The 22,848-nt window shown below is 31.2% G+C and overlaps 2 protein-coding genes across 6 annotated transcripts in view; one reads left to right on the top strand and one right to left on the bottom strand.

Annotated features, from left to right (window-relative positions):
* The window catches only part of LOC126737030 (cytoplasmic dynein 1 light intermediate chain 2), a 41,460-nt gene extending 41,294 nt beyond the window's left edge, over window positions 1-166 (top strand). Inside the window, exon 11 of the transcript XR_007660857.1 lies at window positions 60-166. The gene's annotated coding sequence lies outside the window, so the exon portion shown is untranslated. The remainder of the gene's footprint in view (window positions 1-59) is intronic.
* A 286-nt stretch (window positions 167-452) lies between these two features.
* LOC126737029 (slowpoke-binding protein) lies at window positions 453-22,842 on the bottom strand. 5 transcript variants are annotated; one of them, XM_050441715.1, is made up of 9 exons: window positions 14,442-15,181; window positions 12,460-12,645; window positions 11,267-11,386; window positions 11,030-11,210; window positions 10,892-10,976; window positions 9,484-9,718; window positions 9,260-9,421; window positions 7,421-7,470; window positions 542-690 (listed from the first exon to the last, which is right to left on the bottom strand). In XM_050441715.1, exons 1-8 carry the CDS (start codon window positions 14,810-14,812, stop codon window positions 7,431-7,433), a joined length of 1,380 nt encoding a protein of 459 aa, XP_050297672.1. In that variant the 5' UTR covers window positions 14,813-15,181; the 3' UTR covers window positions 542-690; window positions 7,421-7,430. The 5 variants fall into 5 exon arrangements, with proteins under 5 accessions (XP_050297671.1, XP_050297672.1, XP_050297674.1 ...); XM_050441717.1 differs by lacking the exons at window positions 7,421-7,470; window positions 14,442-15,181 and adding exons at window positions 19,443-19,513; window positions 22,497-22,842 and having other exon boundaries at window positions 548-4,041; XM_050441714.1 differs by lacking the exon at window positions 7,421-7,470 and having other exon boundaries at window positions 453-690; window positions 14,442-15,182.
* Between the last annotated feature and the right edge of the window lie 6 nt (window positions 22,843-22,848).

The raw sequence follows: 22,848 nt of genomic DNA on the forward strand, positions 1-22,848 counted from the left end.
GTGTACTTGTTGTTATTAAATATATATTTTTTATTAATACGAATATTTTTTCCTTGCAGCATACTTTGTGAGGTTATCTGGCGGTGACGCCGGTTTAGTCAGGTTTAAAGGACTAGAATCTCAGTTTTATCTCTGTTTTAACGATAACGGAAAATTATATGGCGAGGTATGTACGCTCAGCAGCCAAAATTGTTGGATCAATTTTATTATTTCAAGATGTTTTGCAGCCTAGTCCAGATCAAGCCGCAACTATATTCGAAGAAATAACTTTTCGATCATACACATGCTATAAATCCGTGGCCTATCCAGAGTGGTATATAGGAATAAATAAAAGTGGACAAGCGAAGCCTGGGCATAAAACAGAATTTGGGAAAAAGTCTACGAAGTTTTTAAGAAAAAGGACTTAAGGATGACGCGTTACTTTTGTTTATGTAAAATAAAACGACTTTTTTTAAGAAATATATTTTATTTTTAAAAGACATTATAATTCTTAATTATTAGGAAAACTGTTACGTATTTATGATGGACGTTTCCTAAGCCTAAGTAAGACAATTGAAAAGTACATATGGTTTTTAGCCATTCTTACAAAATATCTTATTAGTACTGAACTTCTTCTTTTTATAATATATAGCGTAATAAATAGGTTTTGAGTTACTTCTGTTAAATAAAATTAATCTCCTTCGTGGCAAGCTAGAAAAAATATTAAAAATTAATAATTTATAGATTTATTTTTTAAATATACAGTGTGAAGTACAAATTTGTAGCAAACTATGTGGCTCCCGGTTAAAGGCCACTTTACTATTATGATAAAATTAAAATACATTTTTGAAATTTGAAAAAATTGGAATACCCACTGAAAAAACAAAAATATTTCCGAATAGTTTTTGTTTGGGTGTGTTTAAAAAGAAATTTTAAAACAAATGGTCCTATGCATTACTTGTTTTACTCCTAAATCAGAAGATTGAACTTTTCGGCTTTTAGTGATTTATTATCAACTTTTGTTATGTTAGAATATAAGCCTTTAATATACATTTTTTAAAAAGTCTTTGATTAACTACGAAAAAAAGACCTTTTACTCGTGCAGACATTTGACGTCTATTTTTGACGAAATACTTTCAGATGCTTTGCAAGCCTTCAATAGAAGTCTGTGTTTCATCATGTGTCCTGATAACACAGTAAAATTTATATTTTAGTACCTCGTTAGATAATTTGTTAAAGAAAGACAGATTTATGATATAACATGTGTGAGGCAAATATATTCATATAAGTCAGATTTTAAATCTAAAAACACTACTTTGATTCAAAGAAAAACCATTTTGCAGAAATTCGATTTTTCGGTTATATGTCAACTTTCCCAAATTTCAAAACGGTATTTTATTCGTCACAAACACGCACAACTTGAATTACATCTAGTTGACCTCTTCTCTCTTACGATTAGTGAAATCTTCAGACTTTGCCAATAATTTGTACCTACATCCTATCACGGAACATAAACTAGAATAGAAAAAAAACTAAACTAGAATCTTGTTCTTTATACTGTGATCCTATGTAGAAATAATCATAACTCAACTTAAGGCTTTAAATTCTTTATTTGGCACAAACCTAACGTTAGTAAAATTAACAGCGAACATTTCTTACGAAGTTGTTTGTTAAGGTTAACGATATTTTGTTAAACACACTAATACCTAGCAATAACTAAAAAATTACACTAATAATTATTACTATAATACTATTACTTACGTTAAAACAATACATACATGCACATTAATCGATGCAATTAATGAAATTTACATAAATTGAGGCTCGAATTTAATTGACAAAAATTTTTAGACCCGAACGAAGGTTGTCACATCAAAGTTGAGTCATTTATTGTGATTTATGTTTTTTATTATTTTTTAAATTTTCACGCACATTAAGTTTGGTTCAAGAACTTTCATATGTTATTAAAATATTGATGACTCAACTTTAAAGACACCCTATAACATTGATAAATGGTAATGAGTACGTATTAAGTAAAAGATATGTAAGAAGAATGAGCTAATAGTTACCTTTGATTGCTTGAGTTTTTGATTATTGAACTCAAAACGTTGTCAATAAAGAAACAAAAAATTAACATTGTAAGATACCTGAATTATTTTTGATTTTTATTATTTTTCATCAATAGAGTCTAGAAGTATGTTAAAAAGAGATGAAAGTAGATGTTAACAATAAGACTTTTCTATACACTAGCAATATACAGATCTAATTTTTCAAGTATAAAAATACTCGATTTTTTAGCAAAAATAGGTAAGCGCACTGTAAGGATTGCTATATGATTTGATTTGTAGATTGAAATAAGTATAAAAGTTTTAAGGTCTTAAATAATGTTATGTATTGATTCAAATGGTACAATGTGGAGACAAATGAGATATATACATATGTGCAAAGAAATTCTAAGAACCCGCAATACAGATCGCAATTATTTCATGTTGTTGAAACGTTTTTTGGCCGGAAATTTCAAGGCTTAAATTTTTTTTTCTGGCCAAGTTTCTTTTATAATTTTTATAACAGCAACACAGGAAAGTACAGAGTTAACCTTGTGTAGGATTTGAACTCCTAACCTTAGAGGTCGCCGCAATATAAGTTCACTTTATTATTAAGATTACTTTGAAATTAGAATACTGAAATTCCTGATATATCACGCTAGTTTATCTCATTGTGGATATTTCGCGCGAAAAGTTTGGAGAATGCGTCTAAATTCACAACATTCAAATAAATAAACAAAATTTTTCTAGTCTATGATAACCAGAATTTTAGAAAAATTAGAAAAATGTTAGTTGATGAGTAGTGCCAATCATATGTTTTTGTTTAGAAATATAATAAATACTATGGATAGTGATCAAGTTATTATTAGTGTTATTATAAGTTTGATCTTGTGATCTGCTAAAATGGATACTTGCGACCAAAATGCCGCGAGAAGTTGCTACAGAGAAATTTTAGCTTTAACTATGCATATGTGCTCTTTACAACTTGTCAGCTGTTTTTCGTAGGTATTGTCTAACATTAAATTCCAGTCAGGTCATTCATTTTGCTGGATTATTTTATTTTGCTGAAAGTTTACTTTTTCGGTAATGAAATTATTCCAGAATTTTATGCTTAATATTAGTGATCGAGTCTTGCGCAGTTTGATACGTCGCCGATGATCGGTATATACGAAGAATCGACTTATTGAAACAAGCAAATTCACTTGTATTGTACTTGTACTTTCCCTTTTAACATTGGCGTACAAATTTATAATTCTATCTGTGGAAAGTTTAAAAAGACCTCCATGGAGCCTCTTGGAGACTTGCGGAATGTACATTATGCAACGAAATCGGTCCAATTTCACCGCATAGTCACACTGATAAGATACTGCCTGATGCACTGTCTCCTATATTAATTAAACAAGTATAAATTCAACGTTCCTAAAAGAACAATCCAATAAGTCTTCTTAATATTAATTTTATCTAAAAACACCATTGAGAAATGCCGACTTTTGCAATAAAATTCTAAGCAAATGACAGTAATACGAGAAGACTTTTGGAAAAAAAATGCGATATGTAAAGCGGATTAAAGAAACTTCTGCACACAACTTCTTGTGTGATTTGTTTTCGTTAAAATCCTTGATCAAGAATTTAAAATTAGATTTCTTTGAAACGGGCATTATAATTGAACTCACGTATATTTTCTTTTATTAACACTACTGTTTTATATTGCTTAAAAAATATTAAAGAGGTGAGTTGAAATATTGAAAAGTAGAAAAGTGAAACTAACTCTTCCAGTAAGTTACACTTTTTCTTAGACCACTATATTTGTACAGTTTTCTACTTTTCAAACAAACCACACTAAACTAACAAGGGGAAATACTAAATAATCTACTCTACTTTTACTTTATACTACTATCTGAGCTCGCTACTGCAATCTCCGGCTACGCTATTGCTATCGCTAAGCTCGCTGTCCTCTTCCATGATATCTTCTAGCACCCGTTTGCTACAGTCTTCTATCACAACTACGGTTTCTTGTCTAAAAAAATCGTTCGCCTAAAATTAGGGATTAGAAAAAGAAAACATCTATACATCTAATAATATATATTTTTGTTTTAAATATATAGAATATTATAGCATGTGATACAGATAATTTTAGAATTTTATTAATGGCTTTATTCCAACCTAAAGGATTAATACTTTATAGGTTTAGTAATTATCAAGTAAATGTCATAAAATCTGTATTATTGTTTTTTTCTCGGATTCTCTATTTATTCTGCCTCAATCATAATGTCGTTATAGAGTTTAAGCTTTTTTTTATAACAATATAGTAGGGTAGGAAGGAGTACTTTTGGGTTAATATTTGTGAAGTTAAGCCAAACACTGTTTTTTAATAAATCGTGTATTTATTTATTTATAATATCGATCTTCAATAATAATTCATTAAAATTTATTTATAATACTCTTCAAATCAAAGCGTTTTTTTTCATCAATGGAATGTTTTAGCATCTAAACTTAAAATAATTGATAACCTAAGAAAAATGTACTTCTCACTTAGAACTGTAAAAATGACGAACGGTAACAGATTTTAGAGTCGGAATTAGCGAAAATTCTCGTCTAGACAAAAGCTTGCGATATATAGCGATCCTTACAGCCAAGGTCAGTAACCCCCAAACAATAGCAGAACTTTAAGAATCCCCACCAAGCTCATAGTCTAACCAGATACCTAGAAAATGTTTCGCTCGTTCAGTGTGAATTAAATCACTTACGACTATTAGACATTTTCATTTTTACTGTATTTATTTACTACTATTTATATCTGATTTAAATATCGCGCCAATATTCCGAACTGCACTGCACTGAACTGTCAAGCGACACGGCTGCTTATATACTCGGCAGAACACTTTCCGGAAGATTCGCTAGCTTTCTATTTGTCTCCAGAGATGTCGTGCCGGCTTGTGACATTCCGAAATGAGGAAGAACAGATGGTATTTGTGTAGTTGCTAATATCATTGCAATATAGTCTCCACAACTAGAAACTGTCTTTAAAAAAAGACAGTCTGTAAGACTTTAGTCTAGTAATTACAAGATGTGGTTTTATTCCTTAAGAATACATCGGCCTCCAATGCCACTGTCTTTTTAAACCTGTTGTCGATAGAGTTGTTTTTGATAGTTTGTCTAGATACAGAGGTGCACAGCAAGTAAGATTGGTTGCATGAAGCTCAAGACCGATAATAATGTTAATTAGCAGATCTTATAACATTGCATATCCACGGATCTGGTCCTGATCCATCTCGTAAGAAAAAAGGTGAAGGGTGTTCTGGGAAATAGACATATTTGTTTGGAAGTGTTACTAGATATTGAACGGCGTTTGACAACACTCCTGCAGTAATCTATTCAGTGTCATAGCTCAGTACTATATATATCTGTCTGCCTTAATAGCAAGGTTGTCCAAACCTTGACAAATAGGGACTGCCCACAGCAAGGAGTATTGTCCTAAATCCTGTGGTGCCTAGTAGTGGACACCCTAATCAATTATATAAACAGTTTGTCTATAAATATTATAATTATAAAGTCTGTAATTTTTTTAAAACTTATATCGTTTTGTTATAAATCAAGGCAAAAAGTCTGATCTTATCTACGATTAACCTTCAAAAAAAAAACCGTTCTCGTAAAATGGAAACAATTTGTTGTGCGATACGGTGCTAGGCCCTTCGATATTCCAGGCGCTGTAAGACAGATTTCCCTAAATTACCATCATGCGAGGGTATATATAGAAACGGCTTCCCTAATTTACGACCTATCAAATTTCGATACGTCTACTCGCGTGATAAGAACTTATTACCCGCACTGATTGGATGTCTAAGGAAATATTTATAATGAGGGGTGTAATTTATTAGGAGCAAGGCTTTTGAATTTTCCGCTTATATATTTTATAACTAGAGAATCAGGAAGGTGAATTGAATTTCATGTTGTGTTCGGATTTAGATAATTTGTTGTTCCAGCCACATTCACATTAAAAAAACAAGTAATTCATCCATCTTTAAACCTGATCGGTTCATAAAAGAACACATATCAGTTAAAAGACCACTGTATGTACAATAATACGTCTACCAGACTCATGGATCTTTGGTGGCTACTCCACATCATGAGGAAGGAGGAAGGTGGAAAGCTGTATTAAATGGAAAGGCTTTTTTTTTTATAACACTCCTTTTACAATAACCTGCCGTCCACTCTAAAATGGTTTTTCAGAACCCTATCTGGTCAGATAGATATGGGCTATGGTCTCGCAGTGCTATGTATTTGCCAAGATTAATAATATGTAGGGAGAATTATATCGCCAATCATCCACCAGCTATCACCAAACCTGGGGTGTCTAGTAGTCAATGGCTTAGGCCTGTACGATGAAGATCTGTTGGTATACTTCCAGGCTCCAAACTCTCCTAGTATGAACACACACATATCAGAATAAAGAAGGATACCTGTGAGGTTTGCAGCAGGGCTTTCGATAGCACTTTCTGTTGAACCTTCCGATCTATTTGCAATATAATTCGAGGATTGAGTATAGGTTATCCTCATAGCTTGCTTGATGAACTATATAGCACCTGCAACAGTTGATCTTCAGGATCTATTCCAAGGTCCATCTCAAAGGTCCTTGGGACCCATGGACCTTTGAGACCCATATAGCAGGCAGGCAGAAGTATTCAAGAGAGTTCTATGTTTGCAGTACCTGGTAAAAAGTGCAAGTATCTGGAACACAGTTCCAAAATGACAGAGGTAGTCTAGGCTTTTGTGCTAGGGGGCAGCATACAGAAAATTTTAAATTGTGGACACTGTAATATAGTCATAATAATCTGCAACTTGTGCTGAAAGTTCTAGAGGAACTGATAAAGAAGAATTGCCGGGTTGAGCTTGTCTAGGTATCTGGCCACTCAGGTAACGACTGCTGGTTTATGCAGAGCAATATATTATTTGATTATAAAAAATAAAATGCACCTTTGAGGAATGTTATTTTTTAGCTGCATAATATCTGTATCCGCAAAAGGCATACATTCCCCAGAGATATATTTATATGCATCATATAATTAATAAATAATACGATTCCATTGAAACACTTTTGAAAATTGTTTTTTTAAAATGTTGTATATAAAGTTGAGTCTCAATAAACTGGAGGTCAAGCACTTTCTCAATAATTGAAGAAAGTGCTTTCGTATGAAAGCATAGTTATTTAAAAATAATTAAATTTATATACAAAAATTTAAACACTGCAAACAGAGTATACCAGCTTACTACTTGCTTACCTAATACAGTTACGACCTTTTTAAAATTGTTACTTTTTTATATGAATAAATTAATATAAATTAACCAAAGCAGTCTAGCAGTCTATATACTTTTTTTTCTTATTTTATATACTTTACCAAATTTGGTTTACGGATACCAAGTATCGAGATCATCAGAAACGTGGCGACTGCAGTAAGTAAATAAGAAATAAAAAAAAATTTAAAATTTGAGAGCGAAAATAACTTTTAAACAAAAGGGAAGACACATTCTTATTTATTATAATAAAAGGCGTTCAAATCTAAATTACGTACTAAGTATTAGGAATCTTGAAAGCTTAAGTTAAATGATGTAACTTTTCTAAATTTAAACAACCAAATACTATTCGAAAAGACACATTTTAACTAGTCATTAAATTACTGAAATTCCATTAATTATTACTCATGACAAAGCTGCTAATACGCTAAAAACGATATCCATTAATATACCTCGCCACACCACCATAATTTGGCGCAAAATAATGTCAGCAAAACATGAAACTTCATTTGCCAAATTGTCCTGTTGTTCGACGCGAAATAACTCCATTTGGAATTCTACTATTGCTTTTAGGAGACAAAAGACATATACCGTTAATCAACTGTATATTATGTTGTTAATATTAATTAGGTGATTTAATTTTCCATAGGGAAATTAACAATGGAACGCTGGTTCATGGGTGGTTATTGCGTTGGCTATAAATAGATATAATAGGGTAGAAAACTTGAGGACAAAGAAAACGAAAAGCAAAATATATTTTATATGAAGTTTATAAAGGGATGCGTTTATTTTTTAATTAGGGAATTGAGTTGTCACGTTTTTCTTTTAAATAAAACAAGAGAAATAATGGGGTATACGATACGCATTTTGGTTATAGCAATGTCAACGAATTAACATATAAATCAACATTGTCTTATTGATACAAGTGCGTCTTAAAATTTGAACATCATCAAAAAATTGCTGCAAATGTAGAAGTTCTTTATTTGAGGCTCTTAGAATATTAATTACAGTAGCACATCCATCGACTTTCATTGGCTAATTTTCCGTTCAAGATCATGTAATGTATTATAAAATTGGCGGACTTAATTCAAAGAATGAGAATTTTTATAAGCTTGTCCCAATTTAACCGACCAATTCCAATGATCACTCTCCAATTTAGAACACGCTGTATACTCTTTATAATGCAACTCCTACATGAATCAGAGCTAAAATTATTACAGAGACAAGAGATAATAAATTCAAAAATGAAGTTTCAATTAAACCAAGTGACTGTCACTATATTATGTCGAGAAATTTATTTAGTGTCAAGATTCTATGATATTTGGCAACCTATTGTTTTAGTGTAGTATATCGGACACATTTAGTGCACAACTATTTTTTAAATCTAAAAATCTGTTGTTCAAATTGAATCGTTAGCCCTGTGGAATTTTTTCTTCAGATTTATAATACGTCCTATTTTACACCTAGAAAGCAATAGGGGAAATATGACATTTACCTAAAATACGATTCCTAAGAAAATATGATCAACTAGTTTAATTAAACAAAATATAGCGTGAGCATTTTTTACGTTGCTATTTGACTCCAAACGTTTCGTGGCACGTTAACGATACCGATACTAATAAAAAACTTTTAATAAAAGACACGAAGTGTAAATAATATAAAACTCTCGTTTTCCAAACTTAATTTATGGAAAACGTCGGAAACTACATCGACGATAAAAAAATAAATACTAAAAAAGTAAAAGGTTAACGCCATTTGGCACGAACTTTGACAAAACGTTATAGAAAAACCCACATTGTGAATTTTTATAAGGTCGTCTTGGGTGGCGATTTCCATTTAAATCGCGCCCTAGCGATAAATCTTTTGTAAAAGGTTGAACATATAAAATTTTTCTTTATGAAATGGCCTTTTAAAAGCAATGAAAGCTTAAAATATTAACATACCGTCTTAATAATGGACTTGGCAACGAAGGATTTCTTATAACGTCTAAAAGTTGAAGAACCTGCGGTGGAGAGGCGGTTTGAACTATGCTGGCTCCCCTTAGTTCTCTTAACTCGACGCATCTAAATAAGTCGCATCGTATCAGTTCTTCAAAAGTCGGGGTTCTAAAATAAGGTTTAAATAATTATTTTACATGAAATAAAAACTAAAAACACAATTAATTAACCTTGTGCACTGGAAAATTAACTCCAAAGCGTCGGCCACTTTTGGTACCCTTTCCAGCTCTAGCTGAAGATGGGCCGGACTGGGAGGACTGGGCAGCTCGTATCCTGCAGTCATTTCGAACAGAAGGTATCCGAAACCCAGAGTTTCGGGTGCTGCAGGGGCTTTTGGCAGAAGCCCTAAAATGGGGTTTTCTAGACCTGCTAAACGTGCCACGCCGTTTTGTATAATAATGTTGCCTAAAAGTAGAATCGGGTATAATCTACATGAGAACGGTATATGAAAAAGTTAATTTTAGTTTTCTCGTAGATTACTAAATGTTTTTGTTATTATTACTATACTAGCAGGATTACAATAAAGTCGAGGATGAGAAGATAGTGAAATTAGGGCAAAGTTGCGCATTCTTGCTTTTGTAATAATGGCATGAAAAAAATTATAAATTTTCTAATCAGTGTATCAGTTGGTTGCTGTATTCCTAAGTACTTAAGAAGCCATAGGCAAATATATTGAATACCGTTTTTTTAAATAGTGTCGTTGCTTTGATAATGTCTTAAGCCCTGATGATGGCCTACGGCCGAAAGCGCTAGGCAGCAATTTTCAATTTATTATACGCTGAATGCAAGTAGTGTGTTTTATTTATTATAAATTTTCTGTTCTGGAAATATCCGATAAATAAAACTTATTATTTCATTATCGATCTGAAAATTTTAATTTTATCATTTCAAATAACAGTTTGAACCAATTTTATTTCCGTATGTTCCTGTTATGTTATTATACAATTCTTTATGGGATCCTAGACTTCTCTCTAGAAAAGGGTTAGAAGAATAGAAGATGCAAGAATAATAGAAGTATTTGAAATGTGGATGTACAATAGAATACTGAGAATCGTGGACAGAGAAAGTGACAAATGTAGAGTTTTTTTGCGAGAAATACAGAAAAAGAAAGAATTGATACTTACTACTAAGAAGCGCAAACTGCAATACTTGGGACATGTTATTAGAGGAAATAATTTCCTAAATATCTATCAGAAGAAGGAGTGATTCATGGTTGAAGAAGTTAAGGGAAGTACAATTGCAAAAAATGTCAAAGTACAATTGCAAAAATTGCAAAAAATACTCACGAAATACTATATTATGTTCTTAGGGTACAGAACTTTCTTGTACAGCTCTTATTGGAAATACTTAAAAAATAAAAGAGAACCAACACAACGCACATAAAAAAAACTTCATTCACAGCCAAAAGACAAAACGTATGGTTTATGTGAAAATACCATTACGTATCAGGGAAAAAGTAAGTACTTCGGAAATACTTTGGTACTTGCTAATAATGCTTAGCTGTACTCTAATTATCTATCTTCGTTAGTTATACTACAACAGTTGAATATCACTAATATTACTTTAAAATCTAATTACCTGAATGCAAATGATAAATGGCTGGAAAATTTTTACTCCTAAGAAACATTAACGCTTCAATAATTTGCCTTCCTAAACACTGCACCTGTAAAAACACATTAATTAGTTATTTAAAAGTTTGTATTCAGGTCATCTTACGGTTCTTAATGGTAGCCCTTCTCCCCTAGTAATATATTTCTTATCATAATCATCTTGCCAAAAACCAGCGTAGATCATATCCCTTAAACTACCAGTGGGATTTAAAGGACTGACGATGGCTGCACCTTCTTTCCAAAAATCAATATCTAGGACGGGATGAATATATGGATGCTGTAGACCTCTGTATTGAGAAACTTGATTAAAAAATATCTTGTATGCAGACTTTTAACTACGTACCTAAAAAGTTCTAGAAGAGTTTCACGCGTTTCCGGACTAGGGGTAATTGGACATGTGGACGGTAATGGTACCAAGGTAAGCAGTCTTTCTGCACCGAGTATTTTATCGTGGACGGTAAACCTACATGTAAAAGATGCATATAATTGCTATGAAATGACAAATGAATGGAAAAAATTAAATTATTAAGAAAAGTTGGATTAGGCGACTGTAAACCAAATATAACCAGAAATACGTAAATGTATTCGTGATTAAAAAACCACAATTGAAGAAGATACTTATGTATTTATGAGCTGTCTATTTATATTTTTTTTTGCACATAGGTTCCTGGATTGACCAATCTGTATTCCAGGATCTGTAAGATCAACAGCTTAGTCATATGTGACTGCACGCTGATTAATTCTATATGGGCTAAGTATGGCAGCTTTTCGAGCGAAGTATTAATAAGTAAAATATCGTTTAAATCCAGCTTTTCTAGTTCTTTTGTTAGGCAAATTTCAATGAGGCTCAATAAGGAGAGCATTCAAGCAAGAGGCATCATAAAAGATCTATTGTTTTTTTTTCACCCATTCCAATATTGTGGTTAGCTGTAATATACACAATTGCATGATTTATTATGAGGAATATTGGTCATAATGGTTTTCTATGACTATCAAAGCAATCATTGATGATCATCCAGACAAAACTTAAAACAAAAAGAATTTTGATCCGAAATTAAAAAAAAAATAAATATCACGCTAAATGGAATAAAGGACTATTCAGATAGATTCTCATGGTTGTAATAGAGTTATCAAATATAATAATAATTGTTTATTATTAAGTAATTATCATTGTAAAAATATTTAATAAAGATGAGCGTGCAGATTGATTGCAAAGGGTCATAGGCCTGAAATAAATGACATAGTTGTTATTGATTCAGATGAACCTTTTTCAGTGGCAAGTTGATTAAGAAATCATTAGAATCAATGAAGGGGGGCATCAATGAAGAAATTCTTATGATTTGAAAAAGGTTTTACTGGCCGTACAACATACAACGTACACATAAATAAAAAAATTCACATCATCATTGTCATTCAGGATGAAGTAAGTCCTTAATCAATTTCAAATTAACCTAATCTTCCCAGTTATTTTAATGAAGCTTTGTAAGTAGAATAAATGAAAATAAGTTAACCGGTAAGCAATTGGTGTTTACTTACCAATTTTTATCAACTCTATATCCAATATCTCCAAGCTGACCTCTTAACTCGTATCGTTCATTATCATCTAAGTTTCGTTTGCAAGCCAGATACGAATCGTTTTTGATCTTATTTTCACCGCGAAATTTCTCGTTTCCTCCATCGGTCTTCACCGCGCTGTATTCGTGTTTCGATTGACTTGATTGTCTAAAAAATATTTAATAATTTAACAAACACTCAGTAGGTAAAACAACCCTGGCAATTAAGTATACCAAAATTAAAGCGATACTTAATTACCACTTTTATATTCTGGTTCTAATTTTATTAAAAGCAATCAATAAAAAAGTCCATCGTCGAACGTACATAACTTTGATACAAACATAGATTTCGATTTGATAGATTGTTATTGTATCTAAGTTGTAGTTTCTATTTCTGGACATAAAATCCACATATAACGCCCCTCTTATTGTGGAACAATAAAATTTATATTATACGGAACTACGATTGGATCCGTTCTATTTCTAGAGAAATTAAACATTTAAAAATATTGATGTTTTTGAAGTAAAATATCAGACAATAGGGTCGCATTGATCATAAAATAAATTTAAAATATGTTACATGGTATTTTGTAATAAAAACGTTCATGTAACCCATGAAGGTTGCTTATTAAACTTTAAAGTTCAATCTAATTTCCAATCTGACATCTATAAAAGTTCGTGACTCGAATTTTTATTACTCAATATACGCTTATGAATGTTGAAGAACTTTTATCAAGAAAAAGAGAAATTGCAAAGATTGATGCAATTTTCAATTACTTCACTTTTTCATTTGGACATAGAAGCAATTCATTAATATAAATTAAGTACAGTAAAATCTTTAAAATCTATACTTTATTTATCTTTCTATATAAATCAATACTATCTTTATCTGTAAAGTCTATAGTTTGAAGACACCTATTATTTTTTACACCTAACGATTATAGAGCTAAAAGTAGTTCATAATTTACAAAATCAAATGCCTTAGTGAGATCGCAGAAAACTGGTTCAACGACAACACCATCATTTAGCCTGGAATAAAGTACATAATACATAATGGCCCGCACGATCGCCAGACTTAACACCACTAGATTTTTTCCTTTGAAGGTATTTATAAAACCCTACCTGAAAATATGATTGAATGATTTAAAGGATCGAATTATTCGAGCATATAGAGATATTACCGGACAAAGACTTGTCAATGTTCGTGAGGAATTTCAAAACAGACTTTATTATTGTCTCGCGAAGAACGGACACATTCGGAGCACTTAATAAAATAAATTCCGTGAATTGATTAAATTATTTTAGTGTTTATAAGTCTATAAAGTGATATTTTTTATACACCGTTGAGTGGTAGATTGTATGCCCTTCGACATGATGTATCACACTACAGGATAGCTATTTGAAATATCAAAGTATAACGTCGAGAAAAGATTCATTATTACCAGTCATTTTAGCTCACTATTCGCTAGTACGTCAACCGATTTAATTTTTTTGGCACTGTTTAATAGACATTTTAATGTTCATTACAATGTTGTGTAACACGATGGAGGTTCCCATTTGACATATCAAAGTGAGGTTAGCTTGAGTTAATTGATCGAACTTTGTCAAATATAAAATTAAACGTCCTCCTGTATATCTAGATTGAGGCTTTTTTTTTAAGAAATCATAAAGGGTGGTTCGTTCATTTCATAAGGTAACTGAAAGTCTGATATGTAAGTACTGAAAAGCACTACAAGCAGACAAACTAATTTCTAGATAAAAATAATTGTCTACTTCACTAAACAGAAATGGAATAGTTGAAGACCAATGCGTATCAAATTTTAAATAAATAGGAAATTAGTTGTGAATCTATAATTTCTAGAGGCATAAAATTAGCGAGTTCATTGAAGACTTTGTAGAAAAAACTCTTATTGGACCCTGAAGAACCAGACAGGTTTCAATATTTAATAATTATGAAGGCCTTACCTCTTATACCCGAAAAATACTTTAGCTAGAGAATCAACCCTCTGGGGAGTCTTGTTGCTCCCTTCTCCGTCACTTTTATTCTCTGAGCTTTGACTCCTATTCCGAAACGCTGCACGCTTATTAGCTGCAGAAAGAGTCGTATGGGAAAATTCCGCAGCACTATGAGCTCTTCGCGGTACCCGTTTCTTTTTCTTTAGGCTCGATCGCGAGGTTCGCTCTTGGTACCACCGTTCGTGACCGATCACTTGCGACTCTTTTTCCTCTTGGTCTTTCTTGTTTATGTTTTGGTAAAGGTTAAACATCGCAGTCAGACGAATTGGGAGTTTTTTGCCTAGACACCTCAACAATGTTGCGAATATTGCTCTTGGCATTTAAATTTGAGGCTTTTGGTATATGTAACTTACTTTAAAGAATTATACAATTGTTAAACTCAAACTTTGCTTAAACATATTTTAATGATCTGGGTCGAATAATATAAATAGAATACACTGATAACAAATTTATATATAATTTGACAGGCAACTCGGTAGGAAATGTTAATTAAAAGAATAAATAACAGAACTCTGTTCCATTCCGAGGGATTCTTGCAAAAACGAATTTAACTGGGTTAACTTAATGGGAATTTAAACATATCACTTAATCACGCAAGACTTTAAAAGGAATTTTCAACTACACTATTTTAATTTTCACATACGAATTAAAACGAGCCGTCCGGCGTCTAGCGAGCAACATAACGAACTAAATCAAAAATGCTCGTTTCTATGGCTTTAATCCCATTTGCAGTAAAACGAATATATGTCGCTTTGTATTTTGTGGAAATTATTAAAGTGAGAAAAAAAAAGGTAAAATGAGTAGGTAGAACGACTACACTTGGGCGGTTTCCATGAATAGGGATTTGAGGTCTAATTAGAGTACGCTTTATTGTTCGAGTCTAGACAAAGAAGGATACTTCATTAGGCGCTATTTTTTAGGAAAGGAGAACAATGATAACTATATTTAATGAATAAAGAGTCTCATAGTGACCTATTTTATAATGATATACGAAATATTTCAAAAGTTTTACTGTCAAAGTAGAAATGAGGTAGAGAGGAGTTTGACAACGCGAGAACATTCAGAGTGTTCATTCTGTTGGAAATATATTCTTTTTAAATCTACTACGTCATACTTCATTACCATTAGACCACATTCTGTAAAAAGTTAGGTAGCGATGAAAAGTACCATCAGGGTAATGGTTTTGTATTGTGATTTAATAAATAAACCAATAATTTCCTTTCGTATTTGTACAAGGCTGAGTGAAATGTACATAAACGAAATTCCCGATCTGTTTGCTTTATATTATATTAAAAGGCTGGATAAAAGATAAAGCTAGATCCTGAAATATGATAGGTAGGAGTTGTTTCTGAATTTCATGGGCTCGCAATGAATATAAAACAGTAGCATGATGCTTCTACAGGTTGCCTGGGATGGCATTCTCTAGATAAATATCTTAGGTTTAAAAGCATGAACATCTTATTGCATTGGGCTAACAAAAAATAATGATATGGTCATCTAATCATTTATTATTATTTACCTCTCATACCAACAGATATGTAATTCATTTTATCTCTCTCTGGTGATGACAGACTTTTAGAAGGAGGTTTTCAATTTAGGTTCTGAAATTTCATTCAAAATGATAGACAAATTATAATATGAAAAGCAATATTAAATTAAATACATATTTACAAAAGTAAATATAAATAAAAAGTCGGCTTCATTGTAATTTGAATATAAATGTAAATATAATATGCAAATGGAAAATCGCTTAGTTTTAGTGCAATAATCCCACGTTCTGTGCACACAGTAAAATCACAGATATAACAAGCTAACGCGTTAGCTAGTTATATCTGTGGTAAAATCCATAAATTGTTATTGTATGGTGGCTAAACGATAAGCGAGCCATATGATATTCTTCCACACAATGTTTTATTATTTATTCAGACCCACATAAATAACTCATTATTTCCCTAATAATTATATGGTATAATACATATTTCTTTTATCCCAGTGGTGGACTGTAGACATTAGAGTGAAGGATTAAACGAACATTAATTAAATAATTAATAAATAAAATACAGGCAGATGACGGTCATGAGTTTTGAAATAAAACAATAACTTATAAGCTTGAGACACTTCTGTTGGTTTAGTGCGAGGTAAAGTACAGAAGACTACTTTAAGTGTTATCTTAGGATAAGTTTATAATATGAATAAACTTATATCTTGCTTCTTGGATAATTTATCAAGCCGTGCTAGCATTTCGAAATAGTCGGTAATTCAAATTCTTAAAACATTAATTAATTCTTCAGGAGAGTTGTTAAATACGACCAGGAGATTAAAACACAGAATGCTGTTTTTCTTTACAACAACTAACGTTGATAATTTCTTATATACCGTTGAGTGGTAGATTGTATGCCCTTCAAGGAGGCTTCCTGAGGCTTTTTCTTATTATCATCCTATTATTCGGCTCTTATTACTTAATTACATGTAAAAATTTCATTATATTACTGCTTGCCACACTTAACAAATGAAGTTTTTTATGTTATCTTTTCAGGATTGATGATATTCTTATTATTATTGTTACTTACACACCAGCAGTTTGATATCGTCAATAAACCAATTTTTTACAATCTAACGAGAAGCTTTGATTTTTCTGTTCACTCTGAAGAAGGCCTAATATAGGCCAAAACGTTGACATTGAAAGAAAAAAAGTTTTAAAGAGCTTGGTTCTAATTGACCCTTTATCCAACTTAACCCTTAAAAGTTATAATTAAACTGGGTCACTAAAACAGCACAGAAAAATAAGTTTTTTTATTTTATAAAGACCTGTCCTGGAACATGTACGGCATTCATGTCATGCTTTTACGTAAGCAAAATCTAACTAAAAACATTCGAATGGGTTGATAATATAAATTGTCGAAACGTCGATGTAAACACAAGCACGATTTCTGTGTTTTATTCTCGGCTAACTATTTTTCAATGAGTTTTTTTTTTCATAATTACTTTTGGGTTACTAAGTTTCTTACTAAAATAATTAAATTTACCTAATATTAGTTTTTTGATTTAACTATGTAAAAAAAGAGCTAAACTAAACATTTCCCTTTTGGATGATATTTGGTTCATTTTGCTAGCAATGATCCAAGGGAGAAAATAATCAAAAAATTGTTAAATATAAAAATATTTTCCTGTCTAAAAGAGGCAGTAAGGAAACTTGGCTAGCCTATCTGATTCTTTATTCCTTTTTCAGTGTATCCTCGATAAATTAAAAGAAAATTCTTACTACAATAAAATTATCAGACCGAGCGATTCCTTGCATTTTCACCACCCTAAAATTGCATATAAAATATTCTACTGCTGCTAGTACCGTCTGATTGAAATATTTTATAAAAAAGATAATAAAATCCCACTGAAGAGCATAGGTATCACAAGGAAAACACCAAACCATATCGAGTGATAAAAAATGTGTTTTAATGTAAACTGGTACAAACTATGTGGTGTGTGGTGTTTGGAATCTACTCATCCACTCATACAGGATTATTCATTTACAGACCGATCGGGGTCGAGAGTTACAAATCAAGTATTGACATATTTTTCCGCCTTAGATATTATTCTTTTATGAGTTTTTGACTTATATCTGATTCAAGAGAAGCAATTATTAAGCAATATGTGACAGCAGCCATAGGTGCTACCTATAAAATAACTCATTTTTACATCAGAATTATTAAAATCAAAATGTGAAGAAAACTGAAAGATTTGTTTTGCATATTGCGAGACTTGACATTGTTAAGAAGTTTATAGAAAAAATATACTGCTGCATTTTTTGGTCATCAATGGCATTTTCAGAAGAAATAAAAAGCTGTCTTCGGATCACCTCTACACCTAGTAAAATGATACCGTGGTAATCTGGTGTATAACATAGTTTTTCTTGACATGGATATTAATCATAGATAAAAGCTGCTCAAGATGTTAAAGTTGCACAGGCATTCTTTAAACTTCCTGATAACCAAGATTAGCCAACATTCTTATTATAAAAAACTAACCATATTAAGGGAACATTTCTGACCCGGACAATATTTAAATTTACTCATATACCATTACTAATTATTCAATGGAACTTAATAGTTCCCCCAAGTATATGCGATTTTAATAAAAGAAACAGATCCTTGTGAGTTCTATAATTAAGCCATTTTTAACCAAAGTATATACTTATTTCTCGTATAATTGCCTTTGTTATTTTGAGGGATAATTAAATTAAGTTATTCGTCGTTATTCTTTTATATAGTTTTTTATAGCTTGTGTTTAATAAGCGTAACAAAATAAAAATAGGAATTATTTATTATACAGGTTGGGGAATCGATAACGTATATATCGATTACGCATAAGATACTGAGTACTGAATTGAAAACTTCTATATCTGCCAAGTCTGAGTCTCCCTTAAGACCTGCGTCACTGTCTTCCGAACTCAAGTATTCGCTATGTTAAAATGCGGTCAAGAAATCTTAAATTGCAGACACCGTAACACAGTTGTATCAATTTATTGTAATATCACCTAGTCATTTGGTCAACATTGTGTAGCAATACTGATCATCATAATCATATATAATTAATATAGCAACAGTGTTAATATGAAGATTTGAAAAGGGATAATATCGACATACCTCGAATTCAGATGTAATGAAGGGGGGAAGTTTACTTGAAGGTCAGCGACTGAATTTGAATATTTATTACAAAGAAGTTGCTTTTATTTCTCTAAAGAAGAGTCTCGAAGTTTATTTTTTAAATGAAAATTCAATTTAAAAATACCCTGCATACGAAAGTAAATGTTTCAGATATGGTAATCGGCATTTTACCTGAGTAAATCGGAATATTGGTACGCGCAGCTTACTAAAAGCAATTAACTATTTATAATAAGAGAAAATCGAAAATAAATTGTGATATTAAATAATTTTTTAATATATCTTTACTTACCTGCATTTTCGGATGATAAAGACAGCTATAGCAAAAATTCCCAATGCGACCACAATGCAGGAAATGGAGAGCTAAAAGCAAAAATTTCAATTGTTATAAAAAAAAGAAAATTCGCAGTATGCGATCTTATATATAACACATTTTCAGTCATGAAGATTAAATGCGTGGACTATTTAAAAAAATTAAGAAGCCATACATTTTTATTAGGGTACTGATCTAGCCTTTATTAGGTTTTTAATTAACCTATTTTAAGTAACATTTAATTCTGCACATTTTCTCTACGTCTTTAATACTCATCGAATTAATTGGAATGTAATTACTGAGTTGGATGGAAAAAAGAGCGGAAAACAAGAAATGTCACTTGTCCTATAACGAGCCCAAGCAGGAAAGAACAGCATACTAAAAATATTTTTTAATTAAAACATAACGAATAATAGATTTACATTCCTTTAATTTTTTATCTAATCAGAATTATATAAACGGGCTGATGCACTATTTATTTATTCTATTATAGTTGCACCACATCTAGGGTTTAATCCCAAAAAACAGAATCAACGTCCAATCTCCATGTTATTGATTTTTTCTAAAACTTTTGAAATCTACCATTAGAACGAAAGTAAATATGTTATTGGGCCAAATCTGCCGACGTTTTTCTAGTCCAGATTTAATAATATGGTATATATTATAATTTATTCAGAGTGCATATAAGCAAATATCAACTAGAATGTAATTTACACAGTATTTTCAAAAGCCTTCTCTAGAATAAATAATTAAAGTCTACAATAAACTATCGATAAGAATCAAACAGATTTAAAAGATGAATAAGTTTAAATTGGAGGTAAAAAAGATGCTTTGTAAGAATGTTTTTTATTCAATTCAAAAAAATTTGAACAGATTATACCGTTGGCAGGTTGATAAGATTATGTATGTTAGTTCCTTTATATTTGCAATTTGATTTGTTTTTTTTTTGAAATTTTATATATTTGTACCTGACAATATCCCATGTTTACATATGGTGAATCATTTGGAAATAAAATGTATTTATTTATTTATTATTTACTGTTATATTGTTTTTATTTTTAAGATATTTAATTGTTAAAATTATGTATTTTGTAATTGGCGCTGGTTGTTAAAAAATAAAATAAATAAATACATTTCTGTGTTTTAACATAAAATAGCCCTGTATACTTATATCTACTGACTTGTTATAAGTCAGAACAACTTAATTTAATTTTTGAGTATTGATCTAATAATATGACAAATATTCAGATTTTCCGAATTTTAATTTTTGTCACAAAGGTTCAATGCTGTTTTAGAGGCTCACTTTGTATAAGCTCTGTACTAGGAGATGTCTTTTTTTAATGTATTTTTAAGACGTTATTACGACATTGACGATAGTCACTGTATTTGTTGATTTGACTCTAAAATGATAATTTAATAAAGGCGTAAACAAAACATTAGTATTCTCGGTATAAAAAGAAGTTTTAAATTTTAAAAATTAGATGCATTTTTGATATTTATTTATACACACCCAAAAGCATTTTTAACGAATGATTTCTTAAGAATTTTTCTTTTAACAAATAATAATTAAAATAGTAAAAAAATGCTGGGATTCCTCTGAAAAAAAAGCATTACAATTAACTACTGGGTAGACCCCTAAATATTCTGGACTAAAATAAGTCTAATTAGTCAAGAAGATATACGAGAATAATTTATTTATTTATTTGGAAGGAACAGTACCCCTGTTAACGTTCCCTTTTTATTATCTTTATACTTACACATTTACATAGTTTTAAAGAAGTAGACAAAGTTTATTTTAAGTCCTAAATACTGGAATTCACAATATTGTAGAAGATTTGCTCGGTTGATACAAAGATAAAAATGAACAGAATATTGCAACCTACACCTAGATAACCTCTAATTTGAATGTGCAAAGGTCGCAACACATATACTCTCCAATATATACTGATAAGTCCCAAAAACCATTAAAAAGGCAAATAAACCATTAGTCCCAATCTACTCACAAATTGAAAAATTATAATTACACAGGGTGGTCCAGTTTAAACGTCATTAATTTTAATGCGTGATAGAGAATTTAAAAAGAAATAGACTTTCATTATAAAATTTTTCTCAGAAATGTTTAATAACAAAGATACAATGTGTTAAAGTTAAGAACAATTATTTGTTTATTTATTCATAACTTTTAAACTACCAGCTCAATTTTAATTGAATTTCGCATGCAGGTTATTGTAGTGGATTGTGAATTACTGATGAAGCCATTTTTTAAAAAAATTGTCACTGGCGTGACATACGGAGGGACTTGGTAAGACTTAAAGTAACTTATGATTTTTTATTCAACTTTATTACAAATCCAAGCTCGATTTCCTTTTTTTTACATTACATTTTTTTTACATTTTAGCACGTATTTCTGAACAATTAAATTAAGATATTTTAAAAACAGTGCCTTAAATCACAATTTTGCAAGAGCACACTTTTTTTTCCAAATTAAATGGAGAATCTAACAGTTGACTTCTTATAAAAAAATATTTTATGGCCTCGCAGATTTGAGGCAAAAAAGGACCAAGTCCCTCCGTATATTACGCCACTGACAATTTTTTTAAACATTGGCTTCATCAGTAATTGACAATTTACTGCATGCGAAATTTAATTAAAATTGAGCTGGTAGTGTCAAAGTTATGATAAATAACTAAATAATTATTCTTAATTTTAACACCCTGTATCTTTGTTGTTAAACGTTTCTGAGAAAAATTTTATAATGAAAGTCTATTTCTTTTTAAATTCTACTTTTTTTTTTACCTCCAAAAAATATTTCAAAACTTATTTTCCAGATTTCAAATACATTGTATCACATAAACGAATCATTTTTATCTTAGCATTATAACTAACTTTTACCCAATATTAGATGTAGATTCAATAAAATACCAATATGATTGAAAATGTTAAACTTCTCATATCAACAGGCATCTTTGATGATCTTACTATGACATCATCAACAACTACCTTAAAAAAACAATAAAAAAATTTTCGTCTTACCCAAGAATGCACTCCAGCATCCCCAGCCCTGCTCCCTGAAGCAGCATTTTTATTTTCCGCAACATTTTTCGCATCCACTTTCATCTTGCATATTACTTAATCCCGGTAGCCTTGACACTTGCACGAGAAAATCAACAAAAGAAAAAAGAAAACTGCATCATGCATCACGCGGAGTCACCGCTAACGGGGAGACCTGGTCAGTGGAGAGCGCGTCATCACGTAAAGGAAATCGAATGTGAACGTGCACGGCATATTTTTTATCGTTTTGGGGGGGTTTTAAACGGAAATTTGAGTAAAGTCCGCGCTTTCACGCTTTTCCGGGGATGGTGTGGATCGAGTGTCGTGGAGGAAA

Source organism: Anthonomus grandis, chromosome 6 (genome assembly GCF_022605725.1).
Source record: "Anthonomus grandis grandis chromosome 6, icAntGran1.3, whole genome shotgun sequence".
Classification (NCBI taxonomy): Eukaryota; Metazoa; Arthropoda; class Insecta; order Coleoptera; family Curculionidae; genus Anthonomus; species Anthonomus grandis.

What these genes read in the sequence shown, in the direction of transcription:
- LOC126737029 (XM_050441713.1), bottom strand. Translation starts at nt 14,812, where the DNA reads ATGCCAAGAGCAATATTCGCAACATTGTTGAGGTGTCTAGGCAAAAAA. An exon ending in ACTCTTCTAGAACTTTTTAG is followed by an intron (nt 11,211 to 11,266) that starts GTACGTAGTTAA and finishes TTCTCAATACAG; the next exon opens with AGGTCTACAGCATCCATATA. An exon ending in TTAATTTTCCAGTGCACAAG is followed by an intron (nt 9,422 to 9,483) that starts GTTAATTAATTG and finishes ACCTTATTTTAG; the next exon opens with AACCCCGACTTTTGAAGAAC.